Below are 18985 nucleotides of genomic sequence, written 5' to 3' on the forward strand. Positions count from 1 at the left end.
ATAATTCATTTGAAGGAATATTGGGATCAAGTGGGAGAATGTTAAAATGTGTAATATATTTTATTATTCTAATTTATGATTCCAATATTAATTCCTAATAACTACCCAATGAATTCCCTATATAAATTCCCATTATTGCCCAATTTTATAACCCACGTGTATTAAGTGATATTTGTCCGTTATTACATTGCCATAATGGTCTTGATGGGAGATACCGGTAACGTAACCAACGGAATAAAAACGTCAGGTCGTATGGTTCAAATCCTAACGATACGTAAAAACACACCATCAAGTTTTGTGAAGGGGATTGACTAGTAGAACAGGACGTGTGTTTTCTACATTGCAGATTCCTCGTGCTGTGTGGATCCATCAAAGATTTTGAGGTTTCCCACTTCTAGATTTCATCAATGGCTGGAGGTAAGTTGATATTTATGTTTCCGCTATTCGATCCTGGATTTGTATGAATTTACCTATTATGGACAAATCGGGATCTCCAAGTTTTGTTCATATGCAATCTCTAACAAATAATCCATCTCATCCACGAAGACACGGAAATTAATTTTATCTGTCGACCCGAAAATCTAACTGTAGCGAAAAACAACAGCCAACATCATGCCTCTGTCCTGATGATCCCGGCCTGAGAGCACTCATTGTAGAACCTCCATGTATGGAGCTTCCTTCCGCCATTTCCTTCATCATTGGTGATAATCTCACCAATGATGAAGGAATCGAAACTTTTTTTTTTTGCCCAGAGAGCAAACTCTAGTTTCCAGTAGATGCTATCATAAAGTCTCTCTCTTTCGCAATGTTGTAAATTAGGCGCTCATGAGACTCACTTGGCATTCCAATTTTTTTTTCCCGTGAATGATTTTCCCAACTTACAAAAACGAAAAACAAAAATGGTTTGTGTGACCATGTCCAGGTTCATCCAATCACAACAAAACTCATCCCAAAATTTTTGCAAGAAAAAGAATTAAATGAACAACAAAAATCACCACAAAATCCTCACAAAGACTGAACCGACGCATTCCAGCCAATTGCCCCTTTTTCCTGGGAAAATCCAATTTTCCTGTCAAAAGCGAGAGGAACAGGAAAAAGGCAACACAGAAAGAGAAAATGAAAACGAATACGGTGCCGATTTCGCCGAACATTGGTGCGGCCCTAATTATTGCTCCTTCCAAAGAAATGTCAACCCCCGCCTCGACGATCAAATGGATTGATCGTCTTTCAGATGCTAGTTGCACCACTTCATCCACTTGCTCATCTCCCTTGATCTCTATGAACAACTCGCGATCTTCATCAGCAGTTTGGTACCACATTCTCTTCATAAGAAAGCCGAAACCTTTAATCTCAGCAATCAATCCTTTATATGTGACTGAATCAGGGGCGACATCTTTTTTTTTCCTCCGTGTTGCAGAAAACACGCCACCAAACAGCTTTATGTTTAGGATGAAATTGATTGCGAAGGGATGTTCCATCTGTGATTAACAAGTTCAACATCAGAGCCAAACAACAAATGGGATATCTATTGAACTTTTACGGCCGATATCATTCACTAGTTAGAGACAGATTTGGGATTAAATACTAAAATTCCGGTGGAATACCAATAAATAAGTTAGCTAATTATCAACCTGGGAGTACTAACTCATCACAGATTCATTTTTTTAAGGGGGAAAAAATTAGAACGCCAATGTAGATAAAACTTGCCAGTATCCCTTTCTCAGCTCTTGATTTGAAAATTGTAACTACTCACTTTCTCACTAATCATCAAATCAAAAATAAATTTGGTCCCGTGTAGAACATTTTCTTTATACTGCTATAATTTCTCAAAAATGGCGTCAATAGAAAACTTTTTAAATTCCTTTTGAATGTTATGATTTCTGTTGATACATTTAAACTACTATGTCTATGTATTTTTTTGGGGGGTGGTCAGATACGTCAATGTACTTCAAGTAAGGCTTTATATACATCTTAACAAGTGCGCTCCTAAAATTACTTTGAATCTTGCAATGTCTATTGTTTATCACGCTAAACAACGAAAAACTGTAGTCAAGGCAGTACAACAAGTAAAAATTCATAAGATGCCCGACACATGAGATGTCTGTTGCCATTTATTTTATGATTATTACTAAATATATTGTACAATTGATGTATTAGATAGTCTTTGGTTAAGAACGCTAGATTTAGTAATGTATTTATTTTTACTTCATTAATGCTAGACTAGAGTCACTGGGTATTATTTCCTTTTGTTTATGATTCCTATTTGCAGATTGCCTTCCACAGAAGTAATGTACTAATCTAGTAACCACTTATAAAAGTACGAAAAGAAATCCCCTTTCTAATTTTTCTTACACTCTTCATCATATCCGCTTTCAGACTTACAGCCACAGGAACCAATGACTATTCAATTCCAATCCCTCTTCTGTCCTCATCTTGATGATACTTGGATGTGAAAAATTCGTAATATATTGTTATATAGTCTTGAACATTTGTGTGTGATTGCAAAGATGACACTAAAGATAATAATAGATCTTGTTTTGTGTGTGTCTATATATATATATATATATATATATATATATGCACACACACATGGAAGTACAAAAACATGATACAGGTTAATTTGAAACTAATTTACAACTTGACTTGTTGACTAGGTTCACTCCCATGTAGAAGAAGAAGCCCAATAAATTGCGAAGCCAAAAATTTGAGCCCATGTGATAATCTATATAGAGAAATAGAGTTTCTCACTATCTTTTATACGGTAGTTGCAAAGAACATTAGTAAAAACATAGCAACAAAAGAGAAAAAGAGCAAAAAATCTAGGTTGAGAGAAGTATCTGATTTACATCAAGCTGGCATCAAAGGTCGATACATGGTCTGATTAAGCTAAAATGTGTTAGCGTATTCATGGTACAATCTTCTTGAATGTAAATAGTTTGATTTCCAATTGAAGTTCCATACATCAAGTTTTTCTTGGGTTGAACAAACCTACATTTTTTATGCTATTTATCTTTGATCTCTTGTAAAATTTACGTGTATTGCCAAGAATAATATTCTTGATAGAGAAGAACTTTGTTCACTTAGTTTTTTTAGTGAAGAGTTGGGTGGACTTCGATCTTGTGGTTTTTGATTTCCTCACATTGAGGAGGTTTTCTTCATTAAAAAATTGCCTTATATTTTTGTGCTTGGTATTTACATTACTCTATTATATTGCTTCCTATTAGGTTTGCACAACAAGAGAGATTATTTTATTCTGCCGTATTAATCCAATATTGTTTAGATTGTTATTGTTGACTCAACATAGCTTTTGATATTAAATTTGATCATTACATGTAAGAAAGTCACGAGAATCTTGTTGAAGACATATAGTCATATATGTATTTTATATGGCCGTATTCTTTATCTAATTTTATAATTGACAATTATTCTCCAAGTAAACTTTTTATGAAGGTAGGAAATCATATCAACACGTCTAAGCCTATTAAAGATTTCTCTATGAAATTTAATTGATTAATTTATATCATTTAACAAATCTTTGACAATCTTTTTTTCTAGGTACATGTTATTTTTGCTGTTCTCGACATAATATTTTTATATAACCCATGTTATATTTCCGGTTGAGTTGAATGGGTAAATAAATATGTAGTTTTTTTTGCAATTATTAATAGTTACTAATGTAATTATTAAAAGATCGAGCAAATCTTCAGTACTTACAGAAGAAAGGTCTCTTTGCAGGGGTAATAAAAATGCACTGTCAACTACTCTAGCCCTACAAAGCTAGTCAAAGCAGCAATAAATCTGTGCTATATATGCATGCACCGGCAATGCAGCAAATAAATATGGCACACATTTGTTGCTTGATCTACAAGTGGATAGATTAGCTCTTAATTTAATTGCATAAACGTTCTAACAAAATTATTAAAGAAAGAGGTAAAACAAACATTCTGTGTATCAAGAGGCCAACTACAAACTCATAAGAGATGAATCATCATAATATCAAACATATATACCATGAATCAATTGCATTTTCTCATCTGGCGATGCTTGGCATAATCTAATGAGTTCTTTTATGATTAGTGTCCAAAAAGTCCTAACTTATTGTACAATGACTAATTCAATCTTAAATATTTCAATTGTGCTAATTTAATCGTAGAAACCTTTTACACTTTGACAAATGAGTTCTAAATCTTTCAGTTGTACTAATTTAGTCCGAAATCTTTCAATGATTTATTAATGTAGTCCTCAATGTTTTTACATTTGCTAATTTAGTACCTCTGGCTAATTTTGATTGAAAATCGACGATGAGGTGGTCTAGTTAGCAATAGCCATCTTACGTGATATGGTTAGTGCTGAATTAGATAATTTTATAATTTTCAATCTTTTTATAATTTTTATAAAAAAAAATTTTTGTTCTTTTCTTTTCTTTTCTTTTCCTTTTTCAACTCGAACCGGCGACCCTTGCTGGCCACAAGCTAGGCATCGAGCCCTTGCCATGATCCGTGAGAGTCATGACCCTCATTTATGAGCAAGGCTCACAACAAATGAGGTTTGCAGCCCTCGCCTGAACCTGGGCAAGGTATTGGCAACCCTCGCTTGTGGCCGAGGAGAGTCGACCAATGACCTCGCCAGCCTAGAGTTGCCAAAAAAAGAAAGAAAACCAATTTTTTTTTTTTTAAATTACAAAAATTGTCCATGTGAATGTTAGCTATTGGTCTTCAACCTTGATTAGACCACTGCGTTTGCGAATTCTGACCTAAATTGCGCAACTGAACTAAATTGATAAATTGTCAAAAGATTTAGTACTATATTCGCAAAGTGTTCAAAGTTTTAGGACTAATTGATAGGTCATAAAAAGGTTTGCAACTAGATTGGCATAATTGAAAAGTTTAGAATTGAATTGGCTATCGTACAATAGGTTTATGACTTTTTAGACAATTTTCACATTCTTTTATTTGTTCTTTTGTACAATTATGATTGAATCATCTGACATTAATTTATACACAGCGCGTTAATGCAATATTCGAATCAAATAATCGATAAGCACTATTATTATATAAAACATTCAGTTTGTGCTTTAATTATGCTATTGCAAAATAATAATTATAATAAATTAGTAGACAAAAAACATCATATGATGCTTTTGAAACCAATAATTGGTGATCTATTATCTAATTTCTTGTATATGAAAGCAATTTTGATGATAACTATTTAAAGAATGATTAAATGAACTTATTAGCAATATCAAAGAACCAAAACTATCCGACACCAAAAAGGCAAGTACAGACAAGTGACTAAGATAGAAAAGAAAAATATGCAACCTAAGTAATTAAAAATACAATACAAAGTGGAAACCTCAAAAGAGAGAGGAAAGATTGCTTTAGGAACCGCAAATATCCAACACCCAAAAAAGAAGGAAATAAATCAGCCACCTAAAAAATTAGGGCGCAACAGAAAAGTGGCAACTTTAAAAGGGCGGATATAGTGTCGCTAAAGAAATAAGGATATTTGGCCTAAAAATGAATTCAACAAAAGTCCCACACTTTTATAAAGAAGATGTCGCACCTTATTAGATGTATATGGACGAAGCTCCTCCCGTTCATCTTTGTGAAGTTCTACTATATTCCTCCAAATCATGCCAATTGTAAACTCTACTATATCGCCCGGAATCATGCCAATTGTAGGATCTACTATGTCCAAGATATGGATCGCGCAATCATTTGGTATTTTTGTGCAAGATGCATTAATCAATTTTGTCAATGACGGATACTTCCAGATGTTCAAGTACTTTAAAGACTCTAGCTCATCAAGACCCTCAATGGTATTAAGTAGATTACATCCTACGATTGATAGTATCTCTAGGTTTTTCAAGTATGACAACCCCCTTATTGTTGTCAGCAATTCGCAATCACGAATTTTCAGGATTTCCAATGATTTTGAAAGACCCACAACTCGTATCTCATCTAGCTTTAAACATTCTGACACATACACTTCTTGTAGCTTCCTTACTTCCAAAGGAATGGATAATCTATTAAGCTGTATACAATGCTCAACTGTTAATTTCTCCAATTGTGGAAGTCCCTTGAGTGGAATGTCTTCCACTTCACAATGGCCAATCTCTAAAGTCAACAAATTTCTCAAACTCCAGTTGGAGGACGGAAGCTGCATGAGGGGTCTTAAGTGTAGCCGCCTCAAAACAAGCTCTTCTAGTAGAGAAAGAGAAGCCAACTCCGGAGGTACAGGGACGTTTAGCAGTTTTAAATTTAACCTTTTCAGTCTAGATAACTTCCCGATCCACCTTAAATTGCATCCTGCAATTAGTTTTGACTCACCTATCCTCCAAGAACCATCATCTAATAGCAATTCCACCAAATTTGTAAGCTTCGATAGATTGGGAACCTTGAGCAATGATTTAGATTTAAGAAGCAGACAAGTCAAACTTTTGGGAAGCTTTGGCAACTCTTGAATATAACAATCTGATAAATTGAGCGTTTGGAGGTGAGGGAGCAGGTTGATTGTCCTTGGAATTACAAAAATACCAGTGGATTCTAAATTTAGGATTCTTAAAGAAGACAATTCTTCAATTCCAACTGGAATTTCACCTCTCATTTCAACATGCCCAGAGAGGTCTAGCTCTTCAAGATTTACCAAAGTGTTGATGCCACTAGGAAACCGCCGAATGTGACTCTCCCAATCAACTCGTGACTCTTTAGGAAAACGCAAAATGCGTAATAATTTTAACTTTCCAATGGAGTTGGGAAGTTCCCCTATTATCGTGTCTGTCAAAAGAAAAATTCTCAAGTTTCAAACTACAAATATTTGGATTTTAATTTTCCAATGCAGTTTAGAAGTTTGGCAATGCCCATACCTGTTAAGTCTAACTCCGTCAATGAGGTCAAATTTCCGATTGAGCCAGGAAGTTGTCTCAACATGCTACATCTCGACAATGAGAAGTGTTTAAGCTTCATTAGTGCCCCCACTTCTTCGGGCAAATCCATCAAATTCTGGCACCCTTCGATCTTTAACTCGATCAACAACCGTAGATTTCCAATGAAGCTTTCAATTCTCTTTAGATTGGAGCATCGTCCAAGAGTCAATCTCTCTAAAGCCGAGCATATAGAGATGTCGGGATTCTTGTTATGCCGAACACCAAGTGAAAGATAGAACTTTCAAATCTTGTGCCCTCTCGTAAAATGGATGGCATGTCAAGTGTAAGAGCCATTGCCTAGTACACATGGAAACTATCGACTAGAATTAAAACATGTAATTTACCTTGATCAAATCCCATGCTTTTGAATCATCCTTGAAGTCAATGCCGAAAAGTTTACAAACAACAAGCTGATTCTAAAAACAAATTGCGTGCCCCAAAATCCTTCTCTCGGAGGAAAACGCCAAGAAAACCATCTTAAATTTGAATGACAACTTGCAAAGTCCCCAAAATAAGTTCCCTATCTAAATAGAGGAATCTTAGGTTTGGTAACCTTTTAAAGTCTTCATTTGAAATTGGTCCAGATATCTCAAGCGCTTCAATCATGGGCTTCCTCTGTAAGCGAAATTTCCCAATAATGTGAAGAGGTTTGTCAACTTCCAATCACCATGTTTTAAAACTTTTTTTTAACCATTTTATAACTTGAATGGACAGGAAAAATGATAAAGATTTTGAATAAAAAGGAATTATTAATTTCAGGATATACAACTTCTATTTAAATATGGCACATTTCTACTTGCCTCTTCCGTGCTTATGATTTGGAGGGCCTCTTCCGCAATCCAAAACCTACTCCGCCTTCCAAAGTCTCCTAGACTGTCTTCACGGACAATTTGTCTTCCCAAAGTGCTATAAGTTGATCATGCATCCGAATGTCTCATCCTCCATTACCTTTATCAAGCACCTATTTGTAAGGACTTCAATTGCTTCGTGGGACAAAATTCACAACTTTCCCACATGCAAATTGCATCGGCCTTCTTCTCATTAAAAAAGAAGCATGCTATATCAAGAAAAATTTCTTTTTGTAATTCATCTAGATCATCATAGCTAATCCTCAACTTCTTTACAATCTCTTTTTTAGGTGCTCTCCTTAACTTGACTAACGTCTCTTTCCAAATTTTTTCATCTTCCTTATCCTTAAGTAATGAACCTACCACTTCAATGGCCAAAGGAAGCCCTCCCATAAGTGAGACAACTTCCCTTGAAAGCTCATGATAATTGCTTGAAGGATGGTCTTTAAGAAAGGCATGCCGACAAAAAAGCTGAAATGCAAGACTATCATCCATCATTTGCATTTCATGCTGTTTAACTTCAGATCCCTCAACGTGCAAAATATCTTTGTCTCTTGCTGTAATAATTATCCTACATCCTCGATTTAATTTGGAATTTCCTATGAGTTTTCTAATGTGTACTTTCTTATCAACATCATCTAGAACAACAAGGACCTTCTTCTTGCTGAGTATTGCTCCAATTCTCCTCATTCCTTCCTCGTCATCATTGATTTTTCCTACAAATCCAAAACCACTGATGTCACGTAGTAATTTCTTCTGCAACGGGACTATCCCCTCCATAGTCGACCTTTCTCGAATGCCCTCAAGGAAGCTACAATACTGTCCAAAGTGGCAACACAGTTGATTGAAGATGACCTTGGCTATAGTTGTTTTACCGATGCCACCCATTCCGTAAATTCCAATGAGTCGCACATCATCATGGTTGATATTTAAGAACTCTGTCAATTCTTTTACCTGATCATCAAGTCCCATAAAATGTTCAGTCACTAATTTTCGTTTTATCTTCAATCTCTCCAAAACCTCCGTAACAACCAACCTAACAATCCCTGCTTGGCTGTAAGGTACAAAAGCGCTTTCATTAGTTGACTAGATTAATTCAAACCCGCAGGTTGTCAACATCTTAACTTGAAAAGATTTGAAGTTCATTAAAGTGATATTTAAGTACGAAGAATAATTACTACAGGCTAATCCGGTGGAACTCACTTGATATGCTTTTTCAACTGTGATTATATAAATTAATGAAGACTATAGTATTGACTTGAAAGATTGGCCACTTTTAACAAGTGGCAACTATATCGTGCACAAGCAAAAGTTTACTTGGATTAGATTATACGTGCGATTACTATTTCAAGGCTTTTTAGTTTGCAGATGAAAAGGGAAATAATAGTGAATCCCTAAAACCATTTTCCATACACGTCAACTTGCATCTCAGTATTTCACAATATGCAAACCGGATCCCCAATTTTTACATTTTCTTTTTAAATTATATCTGTTGCCCTAACTTTCTTATCAAAATGGCCCTCACCACACTCCTCGACCAGTGACCATCGACCTCCAGCCGGCCGTCCTGGGGCTTTGTCTATTGGTTTGCTGCTTGTACTGTTGCGAACTTTTAGTAACCCCTGCTACACCATGTCTCCCTTCTCTATCTCTCTGCGCGCACGCGGGGCCACACCACTCAAAAGCCGCCGTTGCCAACCTCAGGTCAGAGGTCGGCCACGGTCGTCACCTCCGGCCCTGTCTAGATAAAGGTTGCTTGGCCTTGATAGGGACCTCCCGCGAGCTTTGCATAGCTCGAGGGCCTAGATGACGGCCCCATCATTCTTTACATGTTCACAGGATGCTCTCGCTTCTATTGAATATTTAGACATGAACTTTTTTCACCGAATCATACTTCCCAATTGTAATTGGTATTTCTTGAGAAGCACTCAAAAACGTGAAATAAAAGTTGGCATCAGATGTGATCTCTAATTTCGTTTATCGTTTCCCCGTTATGAAAAATGAAAACTGATATTCTTATCACGAGGGAAAAATCTATTTTCTGGGTCGAAGCTACTGAGAATGCAGATCACTACGGGTGCAAAATTTGAAGTTGATTTTGGTAACCATCCCAAATAGCAAATGCCAATGGGTGCTCTCGAATATTTCGTAACCTTATGAGACGGGAAGAGGAAAAAAATGGTTGACAGGAATGAAGTTACCTTTCTAAGAGGATGAAAGGTATCGAAGTTTACTGACACAGTAGGGGAAAATTTTGGGGAAGATGTTAATAGCAGAGGATGAAAAGTTGAATGAGAGCAGCAATTGGAGTTTGTTTTCAATATCATCCGTTAAGAAAAGTGCAACGTTCCCCTAAAACAGAAAAAATATGAAGGATGTAGGGATCATTAAAGAGTATTACCTTTGGTCCTTTGTCACGACCCATCCCTTGCGTTCAGTTACCTTTATAAGAGCTCCTTTCCATCCCTCGACTTCATCACGAAAGTTCTCCTCGTGTTTCTTGAGATCAGCTTCATATAATGGTTTCTTGAGTTTGACATCGTCAGATTCCACGTGGAAAAAAATGGGAAGGATACTTTTTTTATCCTCTGATTCAAAGACATTGTCTATCATGAGCTTCAACTCACGAAGGCACCATTTACTGGAAGCATAAGTCTCAGAGAAGATTGGTATGTAGATTCTGGTGTTCTTGATAGCTTGTTTAAGTTCCTCACTAATCACTTCACCAATCGGGAGTTTTTCTTCGTCCCTGAACACGTGGACTCCCGCAGCATTCAAGTCATTGTAGAGGAAATCTGTAAATCCATGACGAGTGTCCTCTCCTCTGAAATTCAGGAACACATTGTACTCGCCTCGTGATGCTGGTGCAGCATCATCACTACTCGATCCGGCTGCTGAGATTGCCATAGCTAGGAAGCTCACTACTTCCAGAAATCTCTCTCACCTTAAGAAAAATAAAGGTTGGTGTGGTGTGGCCTATCTAAGAAATGAGGTGAGGAGAGGTTCTGGATCTTAACGAGGCCAATACCTAAAATACTTGGCCGGCTCACTTTAAAGTCAAACGTAATTGTCTATGTCCTTCAACTACCCACGGGCTTAGATCTTAGAAGAGAGAAGACTGGTAACGATAGCAACACCTCTGCCTCATCTCTGCGCCATAGGCTGCCCACAAGAGCTGATCGCACCAGTCACAGCATACATGGTAAGGCTGGTTCTTCATTCTCCAGCGATTTGGATGCCGGACAGGGGCAGCATAGATCTGGGCAGAGAAACAGTGGAAGGCGAGTTCGAGCCAAACTTCTAATCCTCCGATATGTCAACAGGCCCATGTACGCACAACAGCAACAACGCCGGACACAGGGCACGGCCAGATCTGCTAAGAGGAGAGGGAGAAGGCGGATGTGAACAACAAAAAATCCCAGATCTGAACAGCGAAGAGGTCGGTGGACTCTCAGCCTCCCTACAGCGATATCCCCCTCCCAGTGGAGCTGCGATACGCCTCTGCAGGGATGCCAGCCCAAAAGATTGCTCTATTCACAAAAACCAGAATACACACCTGCCAGATCTGTCCAATTGTCCGGTAAGAGGGATGAATGTCGCTGCCGGTGACCTTCACAGCAACTCTTCTGAGCCTTCACAGCTCCCTTGTATGCCCAACAGCCCCGTCGCTGATAATAGGGGAACGTCAGTCCTGATACAAGGACAAGCTGCTGGTGGACACGAACAATGCGCAAGACTAGATCTGCACAGAGAGGAAGAGGTATGCTCTCTCGGTTTTCAACAGCAACCCCCCCATCTGCAAGGAGCCGTGGCTTGCATATGAGGGACCCTCTGGGTAGAATTATTGATGGGTTTACTAAATCTGTGGAGGTAAAATCGGCTGAGCAAGCGGAGGCACAAGCATTATGCTTGGTTGAAACCCTAGAGTTTATTTCCTGGAAGCTCGCTCCGCTTAGATCTGAAAAGGAAATACATATTCACTCGGATCGTAGTACGCTGCCGAATGGGGTCCCCAATTCCAATACCCTCAATTGGGAGTTGCAGCCTCTAGTAGACCAGGCCAAACGCAAGCTAAAAGAGGTTTCGGGGCTCACTTTAACCCACTTAGTCGAAGTACGAACAAAGTGACCGACTAGCTAGTAAAAGCCCATCGAATGGATTGTCTCCCTATAAATTGGGTATACCACCCCCGTCTCCTCTGTTGGATTTATTGTGTGTTGATGCTAATGTTGTATTTGCTAAGACCGGGACCTAGTAACAATATTTTGTTTGTCTATTCAAAAAAAAAAAAAAAAACAAATTTGGAAATTTCTAAAGACTCCTCGGAAGATCATAAAAATCAATCAAAAGCTCTTTTGTTTCGTTTGGGATAAAGGCATCGGTCCTTCAACTACTGCAAAATGTTCAATCAAGCCCCTCATTTTGTTTTTGGTAGTGCGATTGGGTTTATAAACTGCATACCTTTTGTTCCATTTGATTCTTCAATTAAAATTATAAACAGAGATGTCGATGTCACCATTAGATGTTGATGTTGCACCTTATGGGGAAATTATAATATAAAAAAATTATTTTAAATCTTTAAAAATAAAAATATGGAAAGAACAAAAATCCTCAAAACAAAGAAAAATCACGAGGAGAAGGGGAAGAATAGTCCCAGTCAGGTGGCAAGGGCTACGGCCATCGTTTCCACTTGCATGTTGAAGATTGGAGAGGGTGGCTTCGCTGGATTGTGAGGCGGCGGGCTTCGCAAAGCTATGGGACGGGGAGAGACGTCTGTTCGTGAACAGCCTGTTGAAGAAGATCGGAGATGACAATCTCCTACATCTCCAAAAGCTTCCTGACCGAGTGGAGACAACCGAAGTGAGCGAAGAATGCAATCGTATAACTATAGGCAAAATTAAGGGGACCCAAATGCTTTTCTCATGATTTTTGTGCGTAAGATGTCCTTCAACATATAACAACATTGTCAGCATCTTTATTTGCATTTTCAACAAAAAGCTCAAACAAGCAAGTATATAGTTTAAAGACCCAATTGCACAAAAAAATATTGAGGAACTTTATTGAGCGTTTTGCAACAATTTAGAGACACCCAATACCTTGATCTTTTTTTCCTTCTCTTTTTGCATGTAATAAGGCTCGTCAATCAACTAACATAAGGCCAATAACCCGTGCAACACATGGCATTATCGAGAAGTATTTTTGGAATGATATTTTCTAAGCTTTAAAGCTTTAATGAACGCTCGAGATCACTACTCGTTGTAGGGAAGACATTTTGCATTAGAAAATTATTTGCACGATGAACTATTTGGTGACAAATTGTACGTATAAGATATTGATAACCCTTCATTGATGAGAATTCCAAAAGTCCCCTTTCGCATGACACCCGTCTATTAAATTGTCATAATAAAGTGATGACGGAATGTATAGATAAATGATGCCGATGTTTAGATCGACTAGAGATGACAAAGGCGCGGGGCACCATGGATCGATCCCCGGTCTGCCCTACACCCCCGCTGAGGAAATTTTCCATTCCCATCCCTACCTCGCATAACTAAGCAGGTTTAGGGGAAGATCCGAAAGAGCAAATTGATATAGTGTCTTCAGGTGCAGAACAAAGATTGAACCAACCACCCCCAAAAAATTCCAACAAACCACCATGCATTCTAGCTAATCATCTATAAACCTATTACATTAGTACTAATTCAGTCATAAACTTTTCAATTAGACCAATTTAACCCTAAACCTTTTTATATTGATAGAAATATAGTCTATCCAATCAATTTTGGCCCAACCTTGCCCGAGGCCACAAGCGAGGCCATGGTGGCCTTCGCCAGGCCCTAGCGATGGCCACCATGGCCTTGCCAACCGCGAGCGAGGCCATTTGTGCCCGCAACAAGGTCGGGCGAGGCCGGCCTCACCTAAATCTAGGCGAAGTCACTCACCCACGGCCCTCAAGCGGCCGGCGAAGGCTTCACAACCCTCACCCAATGGTCAACAAGGTTGCGAGTATAGTTCAAGGAGAAAGAAGAGGGAAAAGAAAAGGATAGAGGAATAAAAATGAAAAAGAAAATGAAAAAATTATTGAAAATTACCACATCAGTGTCTTCACATTAGCATCAGCCGATCAAAATTAATCGGATGGACTAAATTGTACCAATGTAAAAAAAAAGGTTTAGGATTGAATTAGTTCAATTGAGAAATTTAGAACTGAATTGATATCAAAGTAATAAGTTTATGGCTTTATTAGTACCCAGGTGAAGAACAAAAATTGCACCAACCACCTCTAAAAAATTCCAACAAACCACCATGCGTTCTAGCTAATCACCACATTTTCAGGGGAAAATCCAATTTTCCCAAGAAAGAGAGAGAAAGAGGTACAAGGTAAAAAGGAAAAAAGAAACAGTACGGACCAGCCCCATTGGCTGGCCTTAATAACTGTTGTTCCTGGGAAAAGTGCCAAAAAAGTCCTAAACCTTTTGGCTTTGTGTCAATTTAGTCATAAACCTTTTTTTGGTGCCAATTTAGTCCTAAACCTTTTTTGGTGCCGATTTAGTCCTAAACCTTTTTACATTGTGCCAATTTAGTCATTTCCGACCAATTTTGGCCGGATTTTGCCGACCGGACACCGGCCGATGATGCTGATCGGCGCTTACGTGCACAACTTTTAATAATATTTTAATATTTTTTAAATATTTTAAATATTTTTTATTTTATTTTTCCTTTTTCTTTTTCTTCTCATCTTCTTCCTCCCGGCCAGCCGCCAGAGCTCAACGATTGGCTAGAGGCGACGGCCAGCCGAGGTTGACCTCGCCGCCTACTCGCCGGTGGCCACGAGGTCGAGCCTCGCCTCAGCCTCAGGTGGCGAGGCTTGCCTCGCCGGATCTCGGCGAGGATCGAGCCTCGCCCATGGCTAGCGAGGGCAAACCCCGCCAGCTCTCGGCGCGAGGCCGCTTGCCTCGAGGACCCCAAGAATCACAAAACCCCCACCCCTACGAATCACCGCCGTGGGAGAAACAGACGAAAATACAGGACCGGAGCCGCGCGACCAAAGACACCCCGAGCTCCCGTAAACCCTAGAGACGACGACAACGACGAGCGGAGGAGGGAGGAAATTTCTAAGGTGAGATTGGGATCGAGAACGAAGCCGGGAGGAGTCCGGCTAGCCTCGAGTCGAGCCGGCGAGGCTCGCCCTCGGCCATGGGCAAGGCTCGACCCTCGCCGTCGCCCCGGCCGATAGCCAAGCTCCTCAAGAATGTTGGAGGAAGAAGATCAAGAAAAAAAAGAAAAGAATAAAAATAAAAATAAAAAGAGAAAAAATAAAATAAAAATATTAAAAATATTAAAATATTATTAAAAGTTATAAACGTCGCCGCCGACATGCCACGTCACCGACGGCGCCGGGTCAAGAAATCCAACCAAAATTGGCCGAAAATGACTGAATTAGCACAATGTAAAAATGTTTATGACTAAATCGGCACAAAGCCAAAAGATTTAGGACTTTTTTGGCACTTTTCCCCAAAAAAATCACCATGGACGGTGTGCATGGAGATAAGCTATGCCTCCGCGGGCTTTCACCTCACTCCCTGAACTTATCCTCTTCCTCTTCCTCCATGCCTCACTCCCGCCCTATCAAGGTCATCCCCATACATCACCAAACTACCTTGCTATCGTCGTCAGCAGCGGCTCCTCGCCGTTCAATCGATGATTGCTATGATGACTGTAGTTGAAGAGCCTAATTAAACATTTTGCACGAAGGACTCCCAATGTCTTTGTCCTTATATTTGGGTCCATACGATGAAGCTCTTGAATCAATTTACACGAGACCAATAGCTTGTGCACTGTATGGCATTATCAAGAACTATTTCAGGAATGATGATTTATGGCGCTTCAAAGTTTTAGAGTGTACTTGATTACAATTTCATTCTTGAAAATAATTTCTGCTCAAAAATAATTTTTTTCTAATTCTGTTCTCTTGGCAAAATTCTGAACATTTAAATGCATTTAGTAATTTCACAAAATTTATATTCCCGAAATAGAGAAAGAATAGGATGTTTGGTACAATTTTCATTTTTTTTTTTTGGTGATGTAGATTTTCTTTTAATTTTTAAATAATTTTATGGGATTTTTTTTTTCCTTTTTTTCCTTCTCTTCTTCTTCCTCCTCTAACCAATGACGAGTCTTGGCGATGGCCAGTGACCGGCCAAAGACAAGAGCTAGCGATGCCAGCAACCTTGCGGGCCTCAAGGGAGCCTCACCGGCTCCCGATGATCTAGGCGAGATTATGCCTCCCCCAACCATGGTGACGAAGAAGAAGAAAATAAAAGGAAGAAAAGAACAAAAAGAAAATGGCTTGTTTCAAAAGTAATTTTTTTCTATTTCTCATTTATATTCTATAAATATTCCCTTGCCACTAATATGGTCCCCATAATAGAAAAATTAGCTAATGTTACCAAATAGATTTAAAAAAAAAAAAAAAAAACTTTGGGGAACAAAAGAATAAAAATAGTCAAGAATTGGTCGGTTACCAAACAAAGTCTTAATGACTATTTTTAAACACTACTGATTGTTTCAGGACATTTTGCATTAAAATATTGCATACTCACTAAATGTTTTGTCGAAATTTTTTCATTTTTCTAGAAGTAGTTTAGACAAATATTCTTTTAAATATAATAAATGTAGACACCTCTTCTCGAAATAGTATGTTTGAATAGAAACAATATTTTGTATTTTCAATAGTAGTTTAGATGGTTTTTGTTTTAAAGTAGCATGTTTACTACGTGATTTGCATTTCCTCTTCTTTTTAAGATCAAGTACTTCACGCAACCATATTTACACTCTAATTCACGCATGGAATAATCTATCATCCACAAGAGTTCTTTTTCTTGTTAAAGATGAAGCTTATATCTCAAACTTTTTGAATGCCGGACATTCTTCATTTTTACTAAGTATTTTTCTATTGCAACGTTGGAAGGATTATTCTTACATGTGCTTCGAGATAGCTATGCAATAGAAAATATCATTATGTTAACTATTCATTGAAGCGTAAATTATTTTTATATTTGCAATAGACCTAATGAAAGTTCTGTCAACATATCTTTCCTTTACGTCTGGATCATATTATTAAATCATTGAATAACCAACAAATTACCTCAAATGCGTTCTACAAATCATCCAACCCTTAGCTAATTACTCAATGCTTAAGATTTTTGCGCTCATCTTTTTATCTCATTCCAGTGATATTTTGTCTTTAAATTATTTATTATTATTTCTCTCTAACGAATGTTTCTCTTTTCATGTCAAGAAACACCAATAATTTCAGGATTGACTTTGTAGATAACTAATCTTCGTATTTTAACCAAGGTCATTCAGGTTCCGTCTATTAATTGCACCTCCGCCGGCAAGAGCATGTTCCCAGGCCTTGACTTAATAGGGAAATTGCTCATCGTGTTTCAGAAATGCATTCCTGTACAACGAAGTCTTAAGCTTAACATCGTAAACATATGGGAATGATGCTTGTGGACCCCTTCTGATTACGACATGTTGTCCACTATAACATGTACTGGCTCGCACTATTAGCAATTTTTTAAATAAAAACAGTTATTAAATTTACTTAAACATGGAGAAAAATCATATGATTTTCCAAAAGAGAGGAAAATATTTCGATATTATTAAGGATTGAATTGGAGTTGTCACCCACAAGCACGTGTGATGAGAAAAAACGAGGGAGGGTGTAGGGGTATGAGGGGTCGATCCAACCCAGCGACGAGCGCTGGTGGTGATTATTATGACTTCGAAAAATTATACAAACAGTCCTTGAATTTTGACTCAATTAGTAATTTGATTCATAAAATTTTAATTTGTTTAACGTAATTCCCAAACTTTAGCCCAATAGACAATGTAGTCATTGAACTTTTAATTTATTCAATATGTCCCTAAATTTTGGGTACATGTTTAATATATTTCCTAAACTATATAAAAATATTCTATGTATTCCTTGGTCTTGAATTAATGGAATGACTTTATTGAACATTTTCATACAATTCAATGATTGAATTAAATATGTACAAAAGTTCAAGAACTACAATAAACAAATCAAAAGTTTAGGGATCACATTACACATTTGGTTAAAACTCAAAGACCACATTACATATTAGGCTATTGAGCAGATTTAGCCAAAATTCAAGAACTATTTGTATCATTATCTCTAGAAGAGCGACTAGATATTGTGTGGTTGAGCAGGAGAGATTTGTGAATAGTGTTTAGCATTGTGTGACGATAGTGACTTTATGATTTAGAGAACTCATTTTCTTTACCAATTTCTTATAACAAGATTGTGATCTCTCTCTCAATCACTCGCTGTATACATGACTCTTATCTCTATTTCTTTTATCTATAGGTGTCTTCGACTCAATAAACGGGTTGCTGATTGTTATACTGACAAACGAAAGTAAAGACATTAGTTTCGGGATATAAAGTTGTTAGTCTCTGGATGTTTCTCCATATATTCGGACCGTAATCAAATGTTTTTCCCGTGTTCTGATAGGAGCTGCCTTGGTCATATACTATGCGCATTACAGATCCGGCCGTGTGACCTCAGTTCCAGGTGAGTGAATCACAATTCGTCGCATGTGAATTCGGTCCGGATCGGGAGCTAAACATTTTGGTTTTCATTTTTTCACCTTCAATTTGTGGTACCTGAAGACAACCGGCCACTGCCGGTCAAACCTATGCGCGGAACCTCCTACATCCGAGCTGTTCTCCATAAAAAAGCTCCCCAACCCCACCTTTGTCTCTCCCAATTCAGAACATTTTGGTTTTCTTTTTCTTTTTGGCTGGATAAGGTACGTGCAACCCAACAGGTCCAAGAGTACATTTCCACGAAATGAATCGAGGTGCCACCTTCCTAGAATTATAGGTAAACGTCTCTATAGATAAATAGTCTTACAAGTAGCAAATATTGACTTCAGCGTTTGTCATATGTTCGCACAGGACACTAAGGTGATAATTGGAAGGAAAATTAGAAATGAGACATTTATTATATCGCATTATCCTAGTCAACTGGAATACATAAAGTCGCACAAGCTCAAACTTTTTTTTTTATGATTGATTAATTTTTTAAGATAATATAATGTCATTTGAGGATATTGTATTATTGTATGAAAAATAAATCCTTCATCATTTATATTAATTCAGTGCGACAAGTCAAGTCAAT

At 37.9% G+C, this 18985-nt stretch overlaps 1 protein-coding gene and 1 pseudogene across 1 annotated transcript; both read right to left on the reverse strand.

Moving 5' to 3' along the window:
* Window positions 1-18985, reverse strand: part of LOC104440021 — an 81962-nt pseudogene that overhangs the window by 8736 nt on the left and 54241 nt on the right.
* Window positions 9802-11558, reverse strand: LOC120291239 (toll/interleukin-1 receptor-like protein). Its single transcript, XM_039308335.1, has 2 exons — window positions 11330-11558; window positions 9802-11146 (listed from the first exon to the last, which is right to left on the reverse strand). The coding sequence occupies exon 2, from the start codon at window positions 10678-10680 to the stop codon at window positions 10171-10173; it is 510 nt and encodes a 169-aa protein (XP_039164269.1). The 5' UTR covers window positions 10681-11146; window positions 11330-11558; the 3' UTR covers window positions 9802-10170.

This window comes from Eucalyptus grandis, chromosome 3 (assembly GCF_016545825.1).
Source record: "Eucalyptus grandis isolate ANBG69807.140 chromosome 3, ASM1654582v1, whole genome shotgun sequence".
NCBI classification, from domain to species: Eukaryota; Viridiplantae; Streptophyta; class Magnoliopsida; order Myrtales; family Myrtaceae; genus Eucalyptus; species Eucalyptus grandis.